This window comes from Thunnus albacares, chromosome 4 (genome assembly GCF_914725855.1).
Source record: "Thunnus albacares chromosome 4, fThuAlb1.1, whole genome shotgun sequence".
Lineage (NCBI taxonomy): Eukaryota > Metazoa > Chordata > Actinopteri > Scombriformes > Scombridae > Thunnus > Thunnus albacares.
In genome coordinates, this window is record NC_058109.1 from 24,177,327 (window position 1) to 24,200,883 (window position 23,557).

General features: G+C 41.3%; 1 protein-coding gene across 5 annotated transcripts in view; it reads right to left on the reverse strand.

Annotated features, from left to right (window-relative positions):
• kif21b (kinesin family member 21B) overlaps positions 1–23,557 on the reverse strand; it is a 66,062-nt gene that overhangs the window by 19,833 nt on the left and 22,672 nt on the right. For 3 of the 5 annotated variants that reach the window (XM_044349017.1, XM_044349016.1, XM_044349014.1), the window contains exons 2-26: positions 19,930–20,152; positions 18,875–19,057; positions 17,764–17,913; positions 16,300–16,434; positions 16,010–16,192; positions 15,634–15,749; positions 14,435–14,630; positions 12,531–12,720; positions 12,309–12,372; positions 11,005–11,235; positions 10,127–10,250; positions 9,895–10,030; positions 9,205–9,393; positions 8,874–9,073; positions 8,670–8,777; positions 7,713–8,029; positions 7,317–7,497; positions 6,915–7,118; positions 6,679–6,780; positions 5,872–6,037; positions 5,563–5,623; positions 5,302–5,350; positions 4,265–4,509; positions 3,104–3,172; positions 2,842–2,952 (exon numbers count right to left, since the gene is read on the reverse strand). In XM_044349017.1, the coding sequence (XP_044204952.1) occupies positions 2,842–2,952; positions 3,104–3,172; positions 4,265–4,509; positions 5,302–5,350; positions 5,563–5,623; positions 5,872–6,037; positions 6,679–6,780; positions 6,915–7,118; positions 7,317–7,497; positions 7,713–8,029; positions 8,670–8,777; positions 8,874–9,073; positions 9,205–9,393; positions 9,895–10,030; positions 10,127–10,250; positions 11,005–11,235; positions 12,309–12,372; positions 12,531–12,720; positions 14,435–14,630; positions 15,634–15,749; positions 16,010–16,192; positions 16,300–16,434; positions 17,764–17,913; positions 18,875–19,057; positions 19,930–20,152 (3,933 nt within the window). The remainder of the gene's footprint in view (positions 1–2,841; positions 2,953–3,103; positions 3,173–4,264; positions 4,510–5,301; positions 5,351–5,562; positions 5,624–5,871; positions 6,038–6,678; positions 6,781–6,914; positions 7,119–7,316; positions 7,498–7,712; positions 8,030–8,669; positions 8,778–8,873; positions 9,074–9,204; positions 9,394–9,894; positions 10,031–10,126; positions 10,251–11,004; positions 11,236–12,308; positions 12,373–12,530; positions 12,721–14,434; positions 14,631–15,633; positions 15,750–16,009; positions 16,193–16,299; positions 16,435–17,763; positions 17,914–18,874; positions 19,058–19,929; positions 20,153–23,557) is intronic. The other 2 variants (XM_044349018.1, XM_044349015.1) reach the window with 1 other exon arrangement.

Consider the following 23,557-nt stretch of genomic DNA (forward strand, 5'->3'; position numbering starts at 1 on the left):
AAACTTACTGATTAACATGTTGTGCCTCATTTGTTTCTTTTGTATTTCTACACTTCGGGTTTGTACTTATTAAACTAGCTACATGTTATGTGTTAATTAGTGAGCTTTAGAGGTGCTAGTTTTGTTAGCTTAGGATAGAGCCAGGCTAGCTGTTTTCCCCTGTTACCAGACTTTATGCTAAGATAAGCTAGAGTGGTATCAATCTTCTCAGCTAACTCTGCAAGAAGGTGAATAAGTGTATTTCCCAAAATGTCCAACCATTCATTTGAACAAAGCAGAAAAAAGGTACAGAAAGAAACAAAGAAGCAGTCGAGGAGGAGGCACTGGTGCCAGGATAGTCATACACAGAGGTCCAACAACTGCACATTACAATTTTTACACTTTTTTAGTGCTTATCCTCTATGAGTGTATACCTCCTGTTATGTCAGTGTCCCCTCCTACATCTACTCCTTCCAGCCATCTTCAGGGAATTAATACAGAAAAGACACAGGGGATTGCAAACAGGGTTAACAGAAGGGTATATCCAGTCGATTGGTGGATAAACTCGTCAATCAAACTCAGAGACCGCTGCGCTCAGAGTTGCCGAGGAAGAAAAATTCAGACCACACCCATGCATCCACAATAGCTCAAAGGGAAAAGCTGATATGTGTGTGACAGTGCAATAAAAGTGTTATTATATTGTAAATATTTTATAGCCTCAGGTTTGTCACCATGAGAGCCTGTGCTTTACACTCTGAGCATGAAATAATAAAACAAAATGGCCCTGGATATGTCTGCAGGGAACAAAAGTGTTAAAAGCTGATAGAAATTCCTGCATTTCTTGGTATTTACTGCTGGCCATGTTGGCTATTAGCATAGTCATATCTGCATTTCTCACAGACTCTCAACACAAAATCCTTTTAAAATTCATTGGTTTTGGAGGATGCAAATATAATGTGAAGATTAAAAAAGGATCTGGGATTCAAATCCTCGTTATCCAAGAAAAGATGAAGAGAGAAATGTTTGTTTTGATTTCAACTTATTCACACGTGTTTTTCAAATCCGTGTCAAATGCTTGATCCCTGCCATACTGGCAATCAATCTACTCAAATATAAATCAGTTAAAAAACAGAAGCAGATTATAATCATTAAAAAAGTCTTACTGCATGTTAATAGGTTTCGTGAACTTGCAAAGATGTACTTGAGAACATCACAATCTTCTTCTTTGCATAGCAGACAGCTTCTAATTTAACAGCCAATTACACCGAATTCATACAGATGATTCATACTGGCTTTCTAATTAATTTTTTAATAAATTAGCTTCATTTGGCTGTGAATTTATGCTTGTGATGATGAATAAAGTGTCAGTCAGGTCAGTGTTAGTAATGTTGGGACAACCAAACCACACAAAATAAAATAAATGATGGTTCAAACGATGAATCTTGGGTGAAAATCTTTGGATACAGTAAACATTTTAAAAGTTTCTTTTCTAACACAACCCACTTAAAACAAGGGTGCAAAATGTGTCTGGCATTTTTGCACTGAAAGCAAAATGATGTTAATTCCTTCCATCAAAATGCAACAATACAAATTCTACCTGTGCAGCCAAAGATGAAAAGAAAAAAACTCACGCTGTTTCATCCTCCTGGATCATGCTCTAAAGAAAGGGAACCTGCAAGACCCTAAACATAAATATCCTTCCACACTGTCACCCTGAGTCAATTCAAAATGGCGCCCAATGACAACAGGTGCATCGAAAGATGACAAAAGCCAACTCATTTACCTACCCCTGCTCCAGATAATGAGGACCCACAGGCTCCGACTCACAAACACAAGCACAAATATTCACACGGACAGCACACTCACACAAAACACAACACCCCTAATTCATTTTTGATTCATTTCAGCTAATTCCGGACTCAGCACCTTCGCCGCTGACATTAACATGCGTCTCATGTCCACATTGTTTCTGCATCTGACATGGCTGGATTATACATTCATACACTGTATTTCTACCCTTCTTTTACCTTGTATGTATGTAAATAGGATGAAAAAATAACGTTAGAAACATATTTCAGTATAATTGCTAATTCAACACCAGCACTAACGGTAGCCTCAAAAATCATTAATTTAAATCAACTTCTCTCTGACAGATTGTCAACAAAACCTGAATATTAGAAGATATGATTTATTGCTGGGCTGTTTCCTTTTTTTGGATAATATAAGATTATACAAGCTGATTTCTTCTTCTATTGCCACAATGCAATCATGTACATCATTGTGCATAATTGCATCATCTCAAAACTGACCAATCTCACTGCATCTTGTGTCCTGACAGTATGTTTCTAGAAAGGATGTTGCTATCTGAGCTGTCTGCCTCCTGGTCTTCATTTGTTTCCTTTTAACTCCTATATATGGATTGGGAACATGCCGCAATTACACCTTCTAGTTAGTGTTGCTAATGCATCTTGAGTCGCCTGTAGTTGTGGCTTGGCTGATCAGATTTTCAATGCCTCTTGAGCGCATTTAACACCTGGATTCTGTGAACGTTTGTGCCATCTGTCCCCTCAGGAACTACATTAATGCCAGATGAAAAGTCCAAAAGTGGGATTCATCTTCAGATAAACAGTTGTAACTCTTAAGAAGCTCATCTATACTACGGACAAATGCACTTTCCTCTCAAAAGGCCTGACCTTCAGCAAATCTACAGGGCCACTAAAGACCTTCAACCACGGAAGAGAAGTAAAAGAAAGAAAAGAATGGTTCAAAGTGGGACTGAATTGATCAGATGACATGTGGGAACAAAAGGACAAAAGCAGTGTGTGCGTGCATCTGTGCAAGAGTGGGAGTAAATGTACTCACTTGTCCAGAGCAGAACCTTGAGTTTGGTTGCTGGTGAGCCTTGAGAAGACGTTGCGGTCGTTCCTGGTCCTCAGAGGAGGGGAGGAGGGGGGAGTATAGCCGTCAGTGGGCCTGATAAGGGGGAGATTACGGGTGAGGAAGGACAAGAAGAGTGAAGAGGTGAGGGGTTTGAAAAAGCTGGGGCAAACTGTATCACGCAGGCAAACAATGTGATTGATCTGCCTACAGAAAATCTTGAATTCGAGCATCACAGTGCATGTACCTGTACGCGCGGTCGTAAGATTTCCTCCTTGTTATAGGGGAAGTGTCATAACCCCGAGACTGCCTGGGACTGACGCACACACACACATACACACAAAAGCAAACTAAGTATTCTTCAAGGGAGTATACACGTGTTAATGACATGAGGATGATACACATCTACAGCATGTAAAATGGACTCTGGCGGGAATCTAGAAGCGACAAGGGTTTAATGCAATTAGCAGTGTTTCTAGCAGACTAAAGCAACTGGCAGACTCATTTCTTTAAATATCAAACTGCAAACATCCAGACTTCCCATCCCAAAGGACTGATGCAAATTTCATTGAATTCCCTGAGGCAGTTCCATAACCTAAAAAATGTCATGCTTCTAGCAGGTTTTCAGTGGTTGTTAGCTTGGAAATGTGCAGTCGGAAATAGACACAAAAATGTCTGACAAGTTTGTCTCCAGAAACTTATTTCATCTGGAAATGAAATGTAAAACCATTTTTAGTTTTCTTGATATAAAGTTGATATATTTTGACATTACACAGTGTTTCTTTAGTTTGTATTCTGTTTGTTGGTTTGTTCCAGCAAGACTTTCTATGTTTTACAGCTGCAACAATTAGTCGATTGACAAAAAAATGTATTGCTAACTATTTTGATAATTGACTTATTGTTTTGGGTCAAGAAAATAATCCAAATTCTCTGATTCTAGCTTCTCAAATGTAAATATTTTCTGGTTTATTTAGTCTTCTATGATAGTACACTAAATATCTTTGGGTTATGGACTGTTGGTCAGGAAGAAAGAAGACATTTGAGGACATCACCTCTGCTTTGGGAAACAGTAATCTACATTTCTCACCATTTTTGGACAGCAAATAACTTATCGATTAATCAAGAAATTAATCAGCAGATTAATCAAGAATGAAATAATCATTAGTTGCAGCCTTACTATGTTTACATAGTTATGGGTCCATTCTCCAGCAATCCATGTCAGCAGTGTTTATTACTGTGGGGATTTCAGGTGACAAACTCCTTATGAAGGAGACTCTAACCAAGCTGAGACTCATACTTGTTACTCCCCCTTCCCTTTCAGGTAAAACAATAAGAGATGTGTCTGACTTTGACTAAGTCTCAGTGATCATTATTATTTACACCTTTTCTTCTTATCTTCATGACTTACAAGGTGTGTCCCCTGACGGGCAGGCTGATGGTGCGGGACGCACGGTCCCTGTGGTAGGTGTCTCGCAGGGAGAGGCTGAGCCCAAGGCTCCCTGTCGCCAGGCTGAGGCCATCCTCCTGAATGTCTGTCAGTGAGGCCAGAGACTTGGTAATGTACTGCTGCTTGCTGCCTGATGAGGGGTCCAGGATGGGACCCAGATACTCTGCCGAAATCGCTTTAATCTGAGCGGACAGACGAGGCTCCATCTGTGTGGGAAATGTGCACCATTTGTGTTACAAAAGAACATAGAAGGAGAGCGAAATGAGAGAGAAGAAAGATAGTGGGATATGAAAAACAGAGATAAAATAAATACAAAGACTGAAATTAATGAAGGCACAAGAGGAAATTAAGATGCCGCCTGAAAACATTCCTCAGCCGGGAAAAGCGCAGAGAGAATATGAAAACAGTAAAACATTCAAGCTAGAGACAGCAACCATTGTGGGGTCAAATAAAGGCTGGAAAGAGAAAAAACAAGAATGAAAAACACAATGAAGGAGGGAGGATGAAGCATTAACAAGAGTATAAGAGGAATTGGTGTCAAATCAGAGGTTCTTCTACAGAATATGAAATCAGGCTGTAGGGAAGGCGGATAATTTTAAGTGTTTGCTTCTACTGCCACCCTATGGTTGCAAAGAAGAACTGCAGCTACTCTGACAGGCCAACTGTGACATGTACTGTATGTCGACAGTGAAAAGGGTCCAAACTACAGTAAAACATTAATATTGTCTGATAACATACAGGGTCAGTGATTCATAAAAGGTCTGATGGTTTGGACACTCAAACATGCAGCTCGACCTCATGTTTTTAGTACTGACATTAAAAAATAAATCTAATCTGAGAGGGAATATGTAAGTAATGTTATATCTGGATTTAGGGAAACTAGACCAAGGACATTTTGACCAAGGTTGTCTGGATTTAAAGCTGGTTTCTGTTTTCATCTGCAACATCTGTAATGGGTGGATGAATACTGTGTGCTTTAGCAATAAAAGCAGCTGTACCTTCACTTTGAAATCATCCTGGCTGTTGGATTCTTTCATTTGAGATACACTGGAGGAAGAGAGGAAAGTAGAATCAGAAAAATATACACATGTACAGGGAAAAAATAAGAAATGGAGTACATATTTTTAAAATGACAGTATGTTTGAAGATAAGTGACTTTGGCAGAGTGTAGTAAATGTTTTTTTTTTAAAGAGGTTAATGGTGAGAGGTGGATGTTGTGTATGAAGGATGTTGTGTAGGCGAGCAGACTACAGTTTCACCTGCTGTCAGAGGCTTGGCTAAACTCAGAAGGCTCCTCGTCTGTGCTGGCGTAACCATTTTCTGGACACACACAAAACACACAACTTGTGAGCCCACAGTACACCACACACTACATTATGTGCCGCAAACTAATTCACAACCACACGTCCCACAATGATTTTAACATGTTTACATTGTGCTACAATGTGTACTGAAACAAGCTTAAATAGAAAGAGGGAAAGGGAGAATTAAAGTAAAAAAGATGTAAGTCTACATACTATATGAAGTCTCACACATTGACACATACTAACAAAAAAAACATCCCTCACCCTGCTGCACGTTATGGATGAGAGCCTGGAGTTCAGGGATGTATTCTGCCTTTTCTCGCAGGGCATCAAGGATGATGTGATTGTGGGATGAGCCAATCACATCTGTCTGTCTCAGCTGGCCCTCCAGCAGTCTGATCTGAGCCTCCTTCTGAGCCACCTGTAAGCTCTAAGTACACACACACACACACACACACACAAAGAATGATCATTCAGACACACACAATAGTAACTCAGTCATGTCTCTGACTAATCTACGTACATTCAGATACATTATGTATCCGTCCCTAAAATTGATCTGAACTACTTGCAGTACATAGAGACACCACTAGATGACACCCTAACCATTATTCACTGTGTCCACACTTCACTAACTTATAGTACTGAGTATAAATTCAAGGCATTGCAACATAAAGTATAAAAAAACATTTATATTTAATACATTTTGCCATAGCAACCTTCATTTTCTATTTACTGCATTTAAATAAAGCAGAAAACACCTAAAATAATGATGTGAAAACATTTTTTAAGAAAAATATATTTTGGGGGGTTAAAATAAGCCAGTGTAGTGCTTTTATCTACATATTTTATCAAATTTTAATTTTAAATGATAATTTACTCCAAAATGATGTTGACACATTTTACACAGCTACAAAACTGGAAATTGTTACAACACTTGGTGGAAGTTTCTGGCACAAGCTCACCTATTTACAAGATGCATGGAGAAGCTAAAGCAGTATTATGTTGTATGACAACTTTATTGTCAATAAATATTAATACTGCTACATGTGCTGCTATATGATAACTTACCTTTTCTATGGAGGCTTTCAGAAAGTGGTCCAGCAGGTGGCGGGCTTCAGCCAGGGAGCAGGAGCTGATCACCACTGAGGTGTCCACTGAGTCCAGCTCATCCTGCAGGAAAACACAAAACCAGACATCACTGGAAGCCTGCAGTCACTACTCGCAATAGGACAGCAAGCATACAGCAGTGTGTGTGTGTGTGTGTGTGTGTGTGTGTGTGTGTGCGTTTGCGTGCATATTCATACCTTAGTCTCCTCTATCTGTACAATGGTGGCCTGGCAGTCAGACAGGCTGTCATTTATGTAGTCTACATTGGCGTTCAGCACCTCAATGTCCTCATTGATTTCCTGTAGGAGGCGGTCCTCTGCTTCTGGTCCCTCCCCCTCCGCCATTAGTACCTCCCTCTTATGTGAGAGTGCCTCCTGCTGGGCTGTCAGCTCCTCTCGCTTCTGACTCAACAACAGCATAGGTACAAATGGACACACAGCAAAACAAAAACAAGTCAGAGCATTATTACGTAACAGACAACACTACATTATATTTACATTTTATGCTACATCCACCAAAACAAGTGTCATCCCAGAAAATAAATAATATGGCACTTTCTTCCCTTCAATATAGAGTTAAAATGCCAGTGCCATTCCTACCTTGATGAGGCGATCCATGTCAGCTTCCACATTAGCTATGGTCATCCTCTGCATGACAATGTCCATAATGCGACGCTCGAGTGCTTGCCACTTCTGACGAGCTGATTTAGAGAAGCTGCTGGCTCTGCCCGCTGCAGCCACACTGCCCAGACCCACTGGCTTACGTTGCAACTTCTTCCTACTGGTTGGAGGAGACAAAGAGATGATGGGATGATGAGAGAAGGCAGAGGGGGGGTAAGGTAAAAAAGAGGAGAGAGGAGGAGTATGAAAAATGTGACAGAAACAATGGAGAGGGAAGATATAAAGAGAAAGAAAGACTGCCAACTGACAATCCCTGATGAAAAGCAATAAGCATTCCCACTGACAAATGCAAACAACGACATGATCCCAGCTTACCCAATCACCCGTGTACCATCCATGCTCCCCTCGCTCTCTGCCATGTATCCGTAAACATTGTTTTTGTTGTTCCACTGCCGCACCAGCCCGCTCACAGTCCTGCTAGTCTCAGGTTCAGAGCTGCTTGCTGTAGTGCTGGCTGATAATTCGGCTCCAGAGTCCGTAACCGGGGGGGTCTGGTTCCAACGGGCCACACGCCCAGCCACGCGGTCTGACATGGGCTTGGCCAGCCTCCGCAGGGCAGTCACCTCCTGAGTCTTCCTGCGCAGCACCAGCTCCTGCTGCCGCTTCTGAGACTCCAGTGCCCGGATTTGGTACTGGACAGGAGGGAGAAAGACAGAGTTTCTTTTTAATGTGTGTTATTAATTCTTCATCTACATTTAATTAGATTCCTGAGTTGAACATGATTGCTTTTTACACAACAGGCTTGCAAAGTGTTGATCAAACTTAAGATGAAACGCTGAATAAAAGGATTATGAATGAGGCCCACAGTATGACAGTGTACATGTTTTCACGCTCATTAATAAGCCGACTCCTCCAGGAAAAACAAAGTAAGATAGGAATTAAGTGCAGTATGTACTCATCTTCAAAAAATTCAAGTAGTACCATCAATCTGTGTGTATCATGTACGTGATACATAAACTATGTTTTCAAGGTGCCAGGATGACACAGAATCACTCTTTAAATACAGCAGTGAAATTTGAATTTGGACTATGTTGACAACAGCTGTGACAATAGACTGAATATATTTCTCATACTGTTGGCTCATGTGCTCACTTACTCTCAGCCATCCAATTTCCCAATAATTATATTTCTGCATTTGAAAGCCAGAACAACTATGTAAATAATGTGTGTTAAATAATTCAAACAACTGTAGTAGATTATAGTTTGCATTGGCATTGCATGAGGTGAAAATCTCCCCTAAACACACACAAGCATACAGAGATGCAGGCTGACCTCTTGTCGTCTCTGCTCCTTCTTGAGCTGGGCGATCTCACGGTTCCTCTTAGCCTCAACCATCCTCCTCCTCTGCTGCTCCTCCTTCATCTGCTTCATAAGCGCCACCTGGAAATGACAGAGAAGTCAGACTTCCTATAAAGCACTAGAATTTCCACTTCATGTCTTTATCCATGCTCCCAGTCTCCTTTCCCTCATCATTACCTTGGCTTTCTTCATCTCGTTGACCTCCGTCTGTAGTTTCTTCAGCTCCCGTTCGTACCTGCCCTGGTTTTTAAGGAGACGCGCGTGCTCCTTCTGTGCCGCTTGTAGCTTCAGCAGGTCGCGATTCATCTCCTTGAGACGTTTTTCATACTCCTGCTTTATCCGGTTGGCCTTCTCCTCAGTGTAGTTCTCCATGGACACTGTGCAGCCATGTACAGTAGTAATGTTAATGACCTGTTTTCAGGATACTTTACCTTACGTGTCACATTCTACTTTTCTACTGACAAACCACATCTCTGTGAAATACAATGCCCTCGATGCTTTAACTCACTGAGGTTCTGCAGCACGCGGTCTCTCTCCAGCTGGGTGTCTCGGATCTTGTTCTGCAGCAGGATGAGCTTCTCCTCGTACTGCAGCTTCAGCATCAGCAGCCTCCGCTGACTGTTCTCCAGCTCGTCTATCAGCTTCTGTTTGATCTCAATCTCGCAAGTCAGGTCAGCCAGGTCCGCCTGGAAGTTGGCTGCAAGATAAAGGGAAAAGATCAGTCAGCGTGCGCAGGATATTTGCATAAATTGATTTTGTTTACAATTGGTAAAAACGTATTTTCCCTGGTAACTACTTTAGATCTTTGTATAATAATCACACAATCAGAAAAATAACAAATTTATTCAATCCAACAAAGCAAAACACAGATCCAACAGTGACATAACCATGACTCAACAGTTAGGAGCCAGGACAGGAGCCATATTGCAAAGTTTTTATTCATTGTCTGTTTTATATTCTAATTGACATCAAGCCTAAATCCTAAATAGACATTGATTGACTTGTGTGTTTGCCTATTTAAATCTGGCTCAATCTATGTCATAAAATGTCTTTTTTCTCACTGTAAACCATCTAGAAAAGTGGAACATATTCATACAGAAAGTAAAGATGCAGATAAATAAGAAGAACCTGTTAGACAATATGGCATAAAAGGGGAAGACGTCTGGTCATTCCATAACTGCAGCTGTTAGAAACCCACCTTTCTCATCAGAGTCCGAGTCTGAATCCACCAGGCTCTCATCACTGTCAAACTCATCCTCCTCCCTCCCTTCCTCCTCGTCCTCCCCCTCATCTTCATCGCAACCACTCTCCTCCTGCAGTGGAGACATGATGTCCTACACACACAAACACACAGACACGTCAGACTTTCCTGTTGTTTTTTCATTTGGCTTCAAATGCTTATGAATGCCAACACAAGTACACCACCTTACCTCAGTATAATTGTCGTCTGAATCGATCTCTCCATTCTCTCCGTTTTGTCCGTTCTGCCCATTCTCTCCATTCTCATGGGTGTGCAGTTTCACTCGTTTCTTCGAGCCTTTCTCCAACTCCGGACTGCAGGAGGAGAGAGGCATATTTTATTGTTTCAAGTAATATCAACTTATCAAGTATTTTTGTCCATTACCATGCATTACACACACTCCTCTTCATGTAAGTGAGACGTTACCCACTCTAACACCCACCATTACAGCTTTGGGAGTGTTGCCAAGTATTGGCTCACAGCAAAATCAGTCATTAGCAAAGTCGTCTTCATCTCATCTTCCCCTTTCCTTCCCTTTTAGCTCTTTACATTTTACTGCCAGTATTACTCTCCCCATTGCTCCCTCTTTTACAAACACCCTGCTCATCACTTATCCCATCTTTAAATTTCCGTCTACCTCCATCTCTGTCCCATTAAACCTCAATTAGCTTGTTAGACTGTGTACTCTTCTCTCTCATGACCCACTGGCCGAATGAATTAGACCTTTTTGTGTCCAAGCCAGCATTACTACTCAGCACTGGCTGCATCCCAATTCTATTCAAAAGCTGGCCGTCCCAAAGCCCTAATCGACTTGTGATGTGCCTCTTAAGCTAGAGGAGGGAAGAGTATGTGGGCAGGAGTGATGAATGTGCTCATCATGCTCTATCAGCTTCTAAAATATGAAGAGGTTCAGACACAGAGGCTTAGGGGGAGTAACGAGAAATTGAATTTACATCAAAGGAGATCTTCCTGGAACACTGTGATCTTGACTTTTCAGTTGTTCTACGTCTTAAAAGTTTTTGGAATCAGCATATAAAATCTGTGGTAACACGCCGAATGTCTCCTCACCTCATCCTCCTCTGCCTCCTCTCTTTCTTCTTCAGCCTCTCGATGTCCAGCTTGGCTCGGCGTAACACGTCCGTCATCTCCGCCTCCATGGACATGGGAGCAGGGGAGGAGCCGGGAGGGTGGCCGGGTGCGGGGCTGAGGGTGGAAGACGGAAACGGAGAACGAGAAGAAAGTCGGGTTGCCTGCCGTCGCAACGACTCATTCATGGCCTCGCTCTCAAGAAGCTTGGATCTAAAGAAGAAGAGCACAGGCAAATAAAAAATGATATTTATCTATTCATGTTGTGTTTTTGCTTGGTTTTGAGGAGGGACAAAATGTTTTGAAATGACACAATATTCAAACTGACTTATCACCAGCTAATTAAAGCTACTAATGCTAAACTGACATTCTTATTACTGATAAAATGAACCCTTGCTCAATTCAATAAACAAAGCAGTTTAACTGCTACAGCCTTATCTGGTCTGGTATGACCAGTAGCATGGTGTAGCTTTCTTTTAGCTAATTTGAAAGATGTGACCATGTAACTAAAATTGAGTCAGTTCACTGACTGGTGACTATTCTCTACTTGTGCTACTATCATACTGCATTTTACCATTATTCAGTGACAGTCACTCGCGGTCACAGTGGCCACTGTTCGGCAAAAGTTATATAGTCTCACTTTAAATGTAGGATTTGCTGGTAGAAAATAATATTACACTCCAAGTACTGAAAATGCAACTGAACATGAACAAATTCCAACTTATAAGCATTCTCATTTTCAGCATTAGCTGTTATTCTTTGTATCACCTTAAACAAATAGCTTTGGAAACACATTTTGGCAAATACACCAGTTTGCTTTCTTGTTGAGAAGATTGATATCGATAGTGCAGCACATAACCCCTTGCAAGACCACAACTTGCTGTTTTTACTGTTCAGTTTTGCAGACATAAAACAAACAAGAGATAACGTGTTAATTAGTGAGTTTTAGAGATGCTGGAAGGCAGATTTTGTTGCCTTCGGACAGAGCCAAGCTAGCTGTTTCCCCCCTGTTTCCAGTCTTTATGCTAAACTAAGCTAGCTGGCTGCTGCCTCAAGCTTAAGATATGAGAGTGGTATCAATCTACTCATCTAACTGCTGGCAAGAAAGTGAATAAGCATATTTCCAAAAATGTTGAACTATTTCTTTAAAAGTCAAAGAATGCCCTTAGTCTGGTCAAAAAAGTCCCAGTTCCAGACTGAGGTTTGATGATTTCGGTGATAATTTCGATTATTAGTACAATTGATGGCTTTACATAAAAGCACCATGGATGACAAGGAGCTCTTACCTAAGTTCTTCAACTTCTCGGATGTAGTTTTGGATTAGAGCCCCGATCTCCTCGTTGCCCTCACCTAGAGGTCAAAGATAGAAGGAAACTCAGGTCACAGAAAGCTCCCAATGCAATAAGGAAGCAAAACATCCTAATTTTAATACATAACGATAAATGAAAGATGTTAGAAGGTCAACTTAGGAGATACATTTGAAGAAGTTACGTATCTCTTTCACATACTTGACTTGGTGAGCAGTGTGTTGACCTCATTGGCCAGCAGATGTGTTACACGGGTATTGAGGTGGTCAATGGTCTCCTGCATGGCCTTTACCCTGAGCCGCAGCGTGTCATTTTCTCTCTGCAGCATGGCGTTCTCCTGGCACAGATCGCTGTAACCCTCCGAACCATCCTCACATGCCACACGCTTCCCCTGCACAGAGCAATCGGTACAAATATCAATGACCAAGACCTCAAACACCACGAGCATTTTAAGGAAAAAGACCAAAAGTCAGACCTGGAAAATAAAACTGATTCCATATCGTTGCTCTTACACATACTTGATGTTGCATTCCAACTTTCCACACTGCTTAAACCAAACACAATGCTATTGTTTAAGATGGATAAACCTGTCTGGAGAGTCTTCAAGTAACTATTGTCAGATTCTGAATGATTAATACTGAAAAAACCCTGTTGTGTAAGCTCCGAACAGAGAGTCACTATGTAATCCAGCAACAGTTCGCAGACGTCATTACGTCCTCCACCAATCCAACACTCCATAACTTCCAGACTCCAGTAACATCACATCCCTAATTACCATGTCGAGGTCAGCTCGCAGCCCATCATCATAGTCACGCATTCACTTCCCTCTAGTAACCATGGTAACCCCCTTAATCGTGTAATAGACTGACAATCCAGTTAAATGATTGCTTGTTTCTTGTTGTCCCGGAGGTCAAAGCTGATGAAAAAGTCTAGACACTTTGCAGACAGTCCTTGTGTTTTCTACCTATTTCTTGTCACATTTTCTTGTACCGTAGTTCACTCTGTCTTCTTACTATATAATGGTCCTCATTAGGTAAACCATGGTACACTGAGCACGCACAGAGCCTCTCAGGACAAGTACATTCAGCTGAGGGATTAATTTATCCCTGCATTATAGTGTAAAATACTGACATTTCACTGATTAATCTTTATAGCACTGTACTAAAGACATAAACGGATTAATGAATGAAGGAATGAATGATGAATGCTGAACCCACAGTGTAAGAAGGACCACTGCTGCAGGTCCTTCATCCTGACGGCAGCCAGACTGTTTAGCATACTATAACACTGATGTTGTCTCTGTCAACATCACCCACCACTTATAACACCACAGCTACTTAGCACAATATCTCAGGCAATATATCGCATCTGTTCATTTATCATTTTGTCATTTATCTATCATCATATTTTGTCTTATGTTTCAACCTTGTGCAATAAGATTTTATACTTTTTTTTAGTTTTTTCCAGTGCAATATTTCAGTACAATGCTACACACCACATGTGTATTACCACTGCAGGTCATATCTGTATATGTGACAGGTGTGTATGCTGTATATGTGTATATACTGTCTTTAGCTTTTAGTTTTTTATTTATCTTTAATCTTATTATCTTATTTATCTTACCTTTTCTTCTAATTTTGAGCTGCAGTAACAAGTGACTTTCCCCTGTGGGGATTGATAAAGTTTCATTCATTCATTCATTCATTTATGTTTCAGTAATGATCTTTAATTTAATATCGTAATCAGCGGCTGCTGCAGGCATGGCCTGTGCTTTTCTCACTCACCCTCCAATACCATCTTCTCTTACTCCCATTACTGTTGTCTTTTTTCTTCCTCTGCTCATCTACTATTTTCAGTTTCATCCATCATGTCGCCCCATTCATTCCTCTCTTACAGCGTCATTGCATCAGTTACACTGACAGCCATGTGTTATCTGTCTTCTTCAACCTGCCACTTTTCATTCCTCATCTCCTCCCTCATTCATTTATCCTCTCTTATCTATATCTCTAAGCTACTCCTTGTCTTTTTCCAAATTTTCCGGGTTTCTCTCTCTCTAAATGTTTCTTGTTTTCTTCCCACCATCCATCCATCCCCACATCTCTCACCGTCTTGTACTCCATCAGTTCCATCTGAAGCCGGGCTATCTCAGCACGCAGGGCGCTGATCTGCTGGCTGGTCTTGTCTTGGTTCACCACCACCTTGTTCTTGATGTTTCGGGCGCGGTTGGCGTACTTAAGAGTGTTCAGCGTCTCCATGAAGTCCCGGTCTGACGGACTGACGCAGGCGATCATCACTGTACGACTGGAGAGGAAGGACAGACGGTTCATACAGTATTAGAAGATTGTTGAGGTTGTGCCTGAGTATCAGTGTCTTGTTATTACCATAAGTGTAACAGAAGCACTTTAATATTCATAAACATAAAAACTCAGCACTTGAGAACATTTTTTTAACTAATGTCAGCAACTAAACCAGAGCAGTAAGGCTGCAACTACATTAAAAAATCTATTATTTATTTGTTCTCTGTGCAATGCTGTTGTGTTTTTAGTATTTTATCCAAATTTTATTTATTTTATTCTACACTTTTATCATTTTTCCCTTTGATCCTCATAATTATGTCTGTGTTTTTATTTGATTGTAATTCTCAGTCTGTAAAGCACTTCAGGAAACATTTGTTGTTTTTAGATGTGCTTTATAAATAAATTGACTTGACCTAACAATTATTTTCATTATTGATTAATCTGCCAGTTATTTCTCAATTAATCAATGAATCATTCTGTCTATAAAAAAATTTGAAAATGGTGAAAAATTACCATTATAATGCCCAATACAATACTAAAACAGTCAAAAACCCAAAGATTTTCAGTTTAATACCATATGGCAAAAGCAAAGAAAAGCACCAATCTCACTTTAGAGAGGAGTGGCCGATAAACTGATTGATCAATCGACTGTTTCAGCTCTACAGAGCACCAGTGCCTGTGTCGTGACTTTCCCAAACTTCTTAAATCTCACACAATATTCAGATTATTCCATAACTATACAACTTTACCACCTCTATATGAACATTTTTTCTGTATGTACAGTATGTAGGTTGTATATATGTGTGTGAGAGTTTGTATTGCTATCTTTGTGAGGACCAATTTCGGTTTTAAACCAAAATAACGGGGACATTTCTGCATTGTGAGGACATTTTGGCTGGCTGGTTTTAAGATTAAGGTTACAATTAGGTTTAGGTCAGGGCATTTGGTTGAGGTATGGTTAAGGTAAAGTTGTGTGTGTGTGTGTGTGTGTCTGTCTGTCTTTTTACCTGTTGCCTCCCAATGAGTCCTGTAGCAGTCGGGTGAGTTTAGAGTCTCTGTAGGGGATGTGTCCTCCCTTCTTGGTCTGGTCCCCTAAAGCACTGATCACATTTCCCAGGGCCAGCTACCACACACACACACACACACACACACACACAAACACTTTTATCAAGACATTGATGGTGAACTAGTTTTCTAACATCATTAGCATGCTGACATTAAAAAAAAGCAGAAGAGCGATATGCAAACACAGTATTCAAATACACTTGACCACAGGCACACAATGGAAAAGCTCATGTACATGCTCTGTCATTTCCTTCCAGTCAAACCACCTTAAATGTATGTGGACACACACACAAACACATTGTCTATTGTCTGTCTCACCAGCCCACAGTTAATGGAGATCCCCTCACGGGCCCTCTCTCCTGTAGCTCCTGTGCGTTTCAGCCTCTCAGAGCCGGCCAGGTCCACAAAGTGGAACTTGGCCATCAGCGCCTCGTACTCCGGCTGGGCGATGGAGCTGGAGTCTACACCGTTCACTTCCCCGTTCTCCCCTCCTCCATTCTGCTAAAAGGGGATAAAGATGAACTTGTAATAAGACTCACCTCACACTGGACCTACCCATCATGCATTATATTTTATTTTTCACCCATCTCCATTTTTCAACCCCTCACCATTTGCGGCTGTTGGCAGACTCTCATCTGGCAGAGGTGGATGGTGAAGATGGCGTGCGAGCGGGAGCTTTGGGCATTCATCTGGGTGCTGGCCGTGGTGCGGGACAGAGCGCCGAGCTTCAGACACTGCAGCAGCTGCAGCACACACGCAATATGAAGGACATTTGGTTACAACTTGAAATGAGGAAAAGAATCGCTATTATCAAAAAAGAAAAAAATCTAAATCCTTTTGAACTGCCCTCTCTACTGATTATTCCTCTACTCCTTTTTCCTCTCAACCTACTTAACTCAAACTCTTTTATCTCCTCTCTCCCCCTGTTTAGACATTTTTCTCTTCTCTGCAATAGAAGCACCCATCTTTCTCTACTTGTCTCTCAGCTGTTTGAAGTGTTGGGAATTTAATGCACAATGCAGCTAAGAGAGAAAAAACACAAACCTGGTTTGTCAGATGACCTCTCCCAATTCTAGCCTCTCTTTTACTCCCTTTCTGCTTCCATTTTGCAATGCGCTCACATTGTTTTCTTAATACTCTGTGAAGAAACTACATTATACCATAAGTGTCTTTTCCCAGCCAGCATTTAGCCTTTCTCCTAAATCACCACCTGCCTTTTCTGTTAACCTCTTGTCATCTCTCAGTCTTCTCTCCAGAGATGGAGCCTTGAAAAACATCTCAGGCAGATATTCCTCCTGCCCTCTTGACCCCCTTCGCATCTTCCTTCCTTCAGACTGTCATTGCTGATCTTGATAACCATTACTCACAGCTGATATCTGGCTATGTACAAACCAGCTTCTCAAGAAAGCTCGGACAGGTTGAATCATATACTACAGACTGATGCTGTTCCGTTTTCTCCTTCACATCCTCATCCAACTCAGCCAAATCTCTGCTATCATCCTCGATCTAATGGTTTTTTGACGACTGACCACCAGATGGGTCCTGCCAGACTCTCTGGGTTGCTGGAGATCTCAGGCAGCTCTCCTGCTCTGTCTAGCCCAGTAATCATCTTTACATCAATCCCTTTGTCACGCATTAACACTCAATCTTACATGACCACTCTGTGTTTATGGAAAAATCAAGCAGGATCCAAATTCAGCATGTTTCTCTCAGTAGGAAATCAGTTCTACAGTAATTGGCAAAAAAATTCTGACGCATTTCTGGTCCTCCTGTTGTCCTAAACTGTTAGGAGCTGCCAGGAAATTCAAGCAGATACAGTCCAGGATAGGAGAGATCTTTTAGGTACACTTGATGATAATGAGTTTATTAGAAGACACAGTTTTAATGAAAACAAAACAAAAGTTTCTGTGAGTGCCTTTGTGATTTTCTATGACCATTTAAGACCAGGACACATGAGCAGAAATCTCAGTAATATAAAACATATTGTGTATTTAGATGCTACATGTTGAGCGAGACTGATGTGAGAGTGATACACACAAACATAACAGCAGATAACACACAGATGCACCCACCTCCTCCTCTGAGTGTACCAGTCTGGAAGTGACTCCAGTAGTGTAGATGCTGCCACTGGCGTCCTCATGGATCTTAATGTTGGACTTCCTGTTCCGACTCTCCGGATCTCTGCTTCCATCGAACAAGTCCAGGATCTCTTCGTTGTACAGCTACAATAAACAAGAGCCACACACACATATATGCATGCATGTTGACAATCATTATCTACTTGAGTATATTAACAATTTAATGTTATAATAAACAGCTTTTTCCTGAATGTATTGCAACTTTAGAGCAGATTTTCATGTTCTCCTCTTTCCTCACAGCACTGTTTCCTATGTACACACAGCCCTCCAGCCTGTGAGGTCAAAACAGTGAACTCTCCGAAACCAATGAGGGCAGGGGGCCACAGAGGTCAGCTGAAAGCTCAGCTGTTTCCATCTACTGCCAAAAACACACGCACACACACAGCCATCTGTTTATCATCAACAGAGATAACCTTCTGACCTGAGAACCTACAAAAAAAACACACTAATAACAGAGAGCAGTACAGAAACAGAAAAAGAGATCTATGACTATACTTTTATATTAAAATCATGTTTAAAAATGCATTTAAAAAAGTAATCAAATCATACACCCACACACCCATTGTAAAGATAACCCAAACATTTGCCTGTCAGAAACCTCTGGAGGAAATAATCCCTCGTCATATTATCTCATTGCTCCTACGCAAGCATCCCTCCCTCTCTCTCTCATCCCTCGCTCGTATCCATCTTCTGCCCTACAGTCATGAGGAATAATGTCAGAGGTAATGGCCAACATTAATCAGGACCAACAAAGCACAGCAGACATTCCTGCCCATCTGTCATCAGGCTGTCACTTCCTGTTTGTAAAAGAGGGGGGTTGATCCTCTTGTCTCCCTATTTTGTCCCATCTGGTTAGAGTTAATATGGACCAATATCCATCCCAGCTCACACACACACACACACACACACACACACACACACACACTCACACACACGCTCATTTGCAAGCAAGAATATCAATAGTGCTTGTGTGAGAATGCGTTGGAGCATGCTTGTACATGTGCTGCACATCCATTCGCAGCTACATGTGTTATGTGTTGCCCACCTCTAGGAACTGGGCGCTGACTTTAAAATCAGGTGGCTGGGTACCGGTCTCCTGGGCGCGCAGCCTCCTGCTCTGGATTCCTTCAAACAGCTGGTGAACAGCCCGCGGGATGATGCCCTGCTCCTGCTGGCTCAGACTCACGTCGAAACCCGTCCCCATGGTGTAAGTCTTCCCCGAGCCCGTCTGAAACACATTTCATCCACAACCTGTAACCTGTTTTTATACGCATGTGTTGGCAGTTGATTAAACTCCTGTGTGCTGATGTGTATGTGTATCTTTGCTTTGCTGTTTTTCTTTTCAGGTCATTATATTCAGCTAAATCAAACAACATGCTCCTGTAAGCAATTTTGTGTGGGCATTCCCCCGATAGATCTGTGTTATACTTTATGTGAAAGATAATGCTGCATTCACGTGCTCCTCAGATGGTCCTATTTCCTGAGTTGGGAAGTCGTTCATGAGCTTTTAAGTCGTAATGTGGAAACAACATGGACACTACAAAGAGGAGTGTTTTGTGTGAAGTGTGTTTTATTTTGTCTCACATTTGTTTCTGCACATGTACATTACCTAAAACCACTAAAATTTTGCTTTACCTGGCTTGTTATCAGGGTTAATGCTAATAAATAACTTTTCTAACTAATCTAGGTCACTCTATGTGGACAGCAACTAACAGTTACAATTTAATACCATATTACAAAATACATGTGAGCAAAAAATTGATCTGCAATACATGAATTAGTAAAAAGTTTCTTCATCAACTAAACATTTACTTTTGTCTGCCATGTTTCTGCGTATATGACGTCAACTTTTGGCAAGTTGTATACCAAAATTTTCACTGACTTTCCAAGTTGGGGGTGTTGAATTTTCCCAGCCAGAAATCATTTTTCCGATTATTCTGACACCACATGAACGCTACATTGATCTGCAACACTAACTGACTATATATTATATAATATTATATTTTTTAGAATGTTTTTATTATAATAATAATTATTATTATTATAACAACTAATTAATTTATCATAAAAACAACTCTAATCCAAGTCTCGTTAACTTACCTGACCATAAGCAAACACAGTGGCGTTGTAGCCCTCGAAGCAGCCCTCGATGAGCTTGTGCACGCAGGCCTGGTAGATGTGTTGCTGCTCTGAGTCTATATCGTACACAAAGTCATAGGTGAAGGCCTTGTCTTTCCCCAGGAGGACTTGAGGTTCTCCAGGTGTGACCAGGGTGCACACATGGCAGCCCTCTATCTTCTCCTTTGCCATCTGAGGACGGATCCTAAGAGGAGAGGAGGAAAAGGAAAGAGATGGTCACTGAATGGGTAAAACGATAATATTGACGTACATCAAAAATGTAAAATGGGTGTTGTAGCACAATTCTGAAGACAGGCTACTGGTTGTGATTGTGTCTGAATTATTTAATGCACCATGTAGATCAAGTAAATCTGATCCACACAATACATATGGCCATCTTGAATTCATTATCATTTCAAGTCTAAACAAGAAACAGCGAGAATGTGAGAGCACATTATTGAAGGGTTAATGGAAAGACATCCATATCTACACCAAGACTGTACATTAATATTCCATTTCCATTCCATGTCTCTAGTACCTTTCACACAGGATAATGACATTAAGGATATTTTGAAAACTTTTAATTTCACCGCAACACTGGGTTACCATTAGAATCCGTTGTTATCGTTGTGAATCCAAGCTTACTACAGCTGCTGTCCTCTGCAAAGCAGCAAACTACAAACTTTTCTGAACCGCCTTTCAAGCCTACATGAGGTGAATGTTAAACATTTATAAGTTTTCGATTGAGTATTTGTTAAATAACTGGTCATCACAAAGGTCTGGGTCTGTAAAAATCACAACTAATCCAAAGAATTAGCCACAGCCAGGTGTTTGCGCTGAGATTTAACCAGATGATAAAGGCAAAGGGGTGCAAATTGAAAGGATCTCGTTTCTTATTTGGTCACCTTATAAAAAGTTGGCACAAAAACAATTTAAAAAAGTATGAATTGCTCAAGTGTAACTGAGAAAAGCTGAATATATGGTTGATATAGCTACAACTCACCGCTAATATCTACAAATGTTATGGTGTAATAATCTTATATTTATTAAAATAACCCATGTTTACCCTTCTATTCTGAAGCAAGTGTCAGAAACGTGTTGAAAACAGTTCTGGGCACGCCCCGGTAGCACACTGGACTGGTTAAGATACATGCACCATAATCGCAATGATGGGCAGCAATTGTTTGTTGCATGATGTTCCCCATCTCTCTATCTCCCCTTGTTTCCTGTCATCTCTCAACTGTTACTGCAAAAGAGCTTTACCCCGAGTCACTACATCAGTCCAATAGGGGCATTAAAGAGGACCTTCCCTTTGATTGTCTGGCAGAGGAAAGTGAACAGACTGGACAGTGTGGAAGTGAACAAAAATCTGTGACAGAAGAACAACCCTGAGGACAAAACATATATATTAAACAACAGCGCATTTGTTTGTGCTGTCCATTTATAGTCAGAGAATGTATAAGAAATGGGTAATGAGGCATAAAATGGAGAACCCTGTGAAAAAACTGGTGCAAGTGGGGCCACTGATCACGATAAGGCACGCTTTGTGCGACAAGCAGATCCTCATCAGTCATTATTGCCGCAACTGTTAATCCTGCAGCTCAGGACTCACAGCTCTGCTGGGTTTCCCGTCCTGACAGGTAGTTCATCGCAGTTAATTGCTTTTACCTGACATCCCAAATGTAAAATAATCCCTGATTTGTTGAGTCCAAAAGAAAAACAGGAATTGCACCGGAACATCTTTGAACTCACTGACAGAATGAGGGCCGTGTATTTAAATTTAGGATCATTTTAACTTGTTTGCAAGCAGAACGCCAGAAAGCCTCGCAGGCAAGACGGCTGATTAGTGGCGATATAGTCGTTGCAGAAGTGACACTTTTTACATGCTTGTGCCGCAGTGCTGCTACTTGTCTATCAGGTCTGAGAATCACTGTAGAGTAAACTAGAGGTCTAATGTTGCTCTCACATACTGCAATGTCCATAAAACAGAAGATCTGTCATACAGCCCTGGGCTTTCAGAGGTACAATGTGGACACAGCGGGGAGGTAATCACTTTAAGCTGCGGAAAAAGCCATGAGCCAGCAGTATCGGAGAGCCGGGTCCACCTCTCCACATGCTAAAACCCCCCGGTTCAATCTTCAGGGGATGCAAATCAACTCCCCCGCACACTGAGAGCGCACTCCCTATGGGATGCTACAACAAAGACACACACATGCTGGATACAATCATAAAAAAACAAGAGAAATCCCCAACCGCATACAGCTGCTGTAGGGATAGCGCGCTTGTCGCAGAGACACACAGAGCAATTCTAGGAACAAATATTGTATACAGAGAGTTTAAAAACAACCTACTGTACTATCTTCAGTTCACACATGGTTCCTCTCAAAGATGCATGAAGAACCACACCCACCACTAACACTCTCAGTAATCGCTTTTTCGTGCTACAGAAACACACACATAGAGCTGACAACAGCATTTTCTGGCAGCATTTTCAGCATCTTTCAGGCCTTGAGGCGTCATTGAGGGGGTCTTCCAGGAAGGAATTAAGGACATTAGAATAGTCCAATTCAGCAGCAGCAGCAGCAGCAGCAGCAGCACGCTACCCCGGACCACCTCAGGATAGAAGGGGTGACTTTAAAAAGCAGCTTGCAGACAGATGATTCCCTTTTATCACTGGAGGTGACCTTGACACTGAGGTTAATGTATCTAAACCCACGAATCCCATATGAGAGCTGTTTAAGCCAATTATTAACAGAAAGTGGATATGGCAGAAGGGGAGTGCACTGGCTCTGCACAATGGACTTAAAAGTGTTTGTGTGTGTGTGTGTGTGTGTGTGTGTGTGTGTGTGTGTTTGTGTGTGTGTGTTAGAGAGAGAGAGCGAGAGAGCTGCACCTGTATTGTAAAAGGGTTGGAGGTCATTCTTCTCTCCTTTTCTCTCTGTTTACACTCAATACTATAGGTCTTTTGTGTACAATATTTATAGGTCAGGCATGAAAGAAAGAAAGAAAGAAAGAAAGAAAGAAAGAAAGAAAGAAAGAAAGAAAGAAAGAAAGAAAGAAAGAAAGAAAACATCAAGACAACACCCTGCAATCCTCTATGACTTTGTCTTGGCAGTAAGTGCATTTCTGTCACTACCTCACCTCACGCTGACCACTGACTGACTTACTGGGCAGCAACGTCTCTGCTGAGCCTGTCAGGATTTGTCTCCTGCTCTCCAATCTGACAGTACAGACACTCCAGACATTGCCAGTTCATGATTTATACGTTGGCCCCGATGGTTTACCTCAGGTTTTTGGTTTTTATTGTGCCACAGCACATGTTTCGAGTTGTCATAGTAGGAGAAGCACAGGTGTTACTAATAACTTTACACCTGTGGTTTCCCTGCTGCGACATGTCAAACATGTCTTCTGTGAAAAAGGCCTGTAGAGGAACACGATCAAGCCTGGGTGTGTCCAGAAGGCTGCAGTTATTTTTGGTTGTTAATAATGTGTAATGTCCTTATTCTGTCTTTCTTTGTATATTCAGAAATTGTATTATTAATTGTGTGCAGTCCACTAAGAAGGCCTTTATAAATAAACATTACCAGTGCTGAAACAATTAGCTGAATGT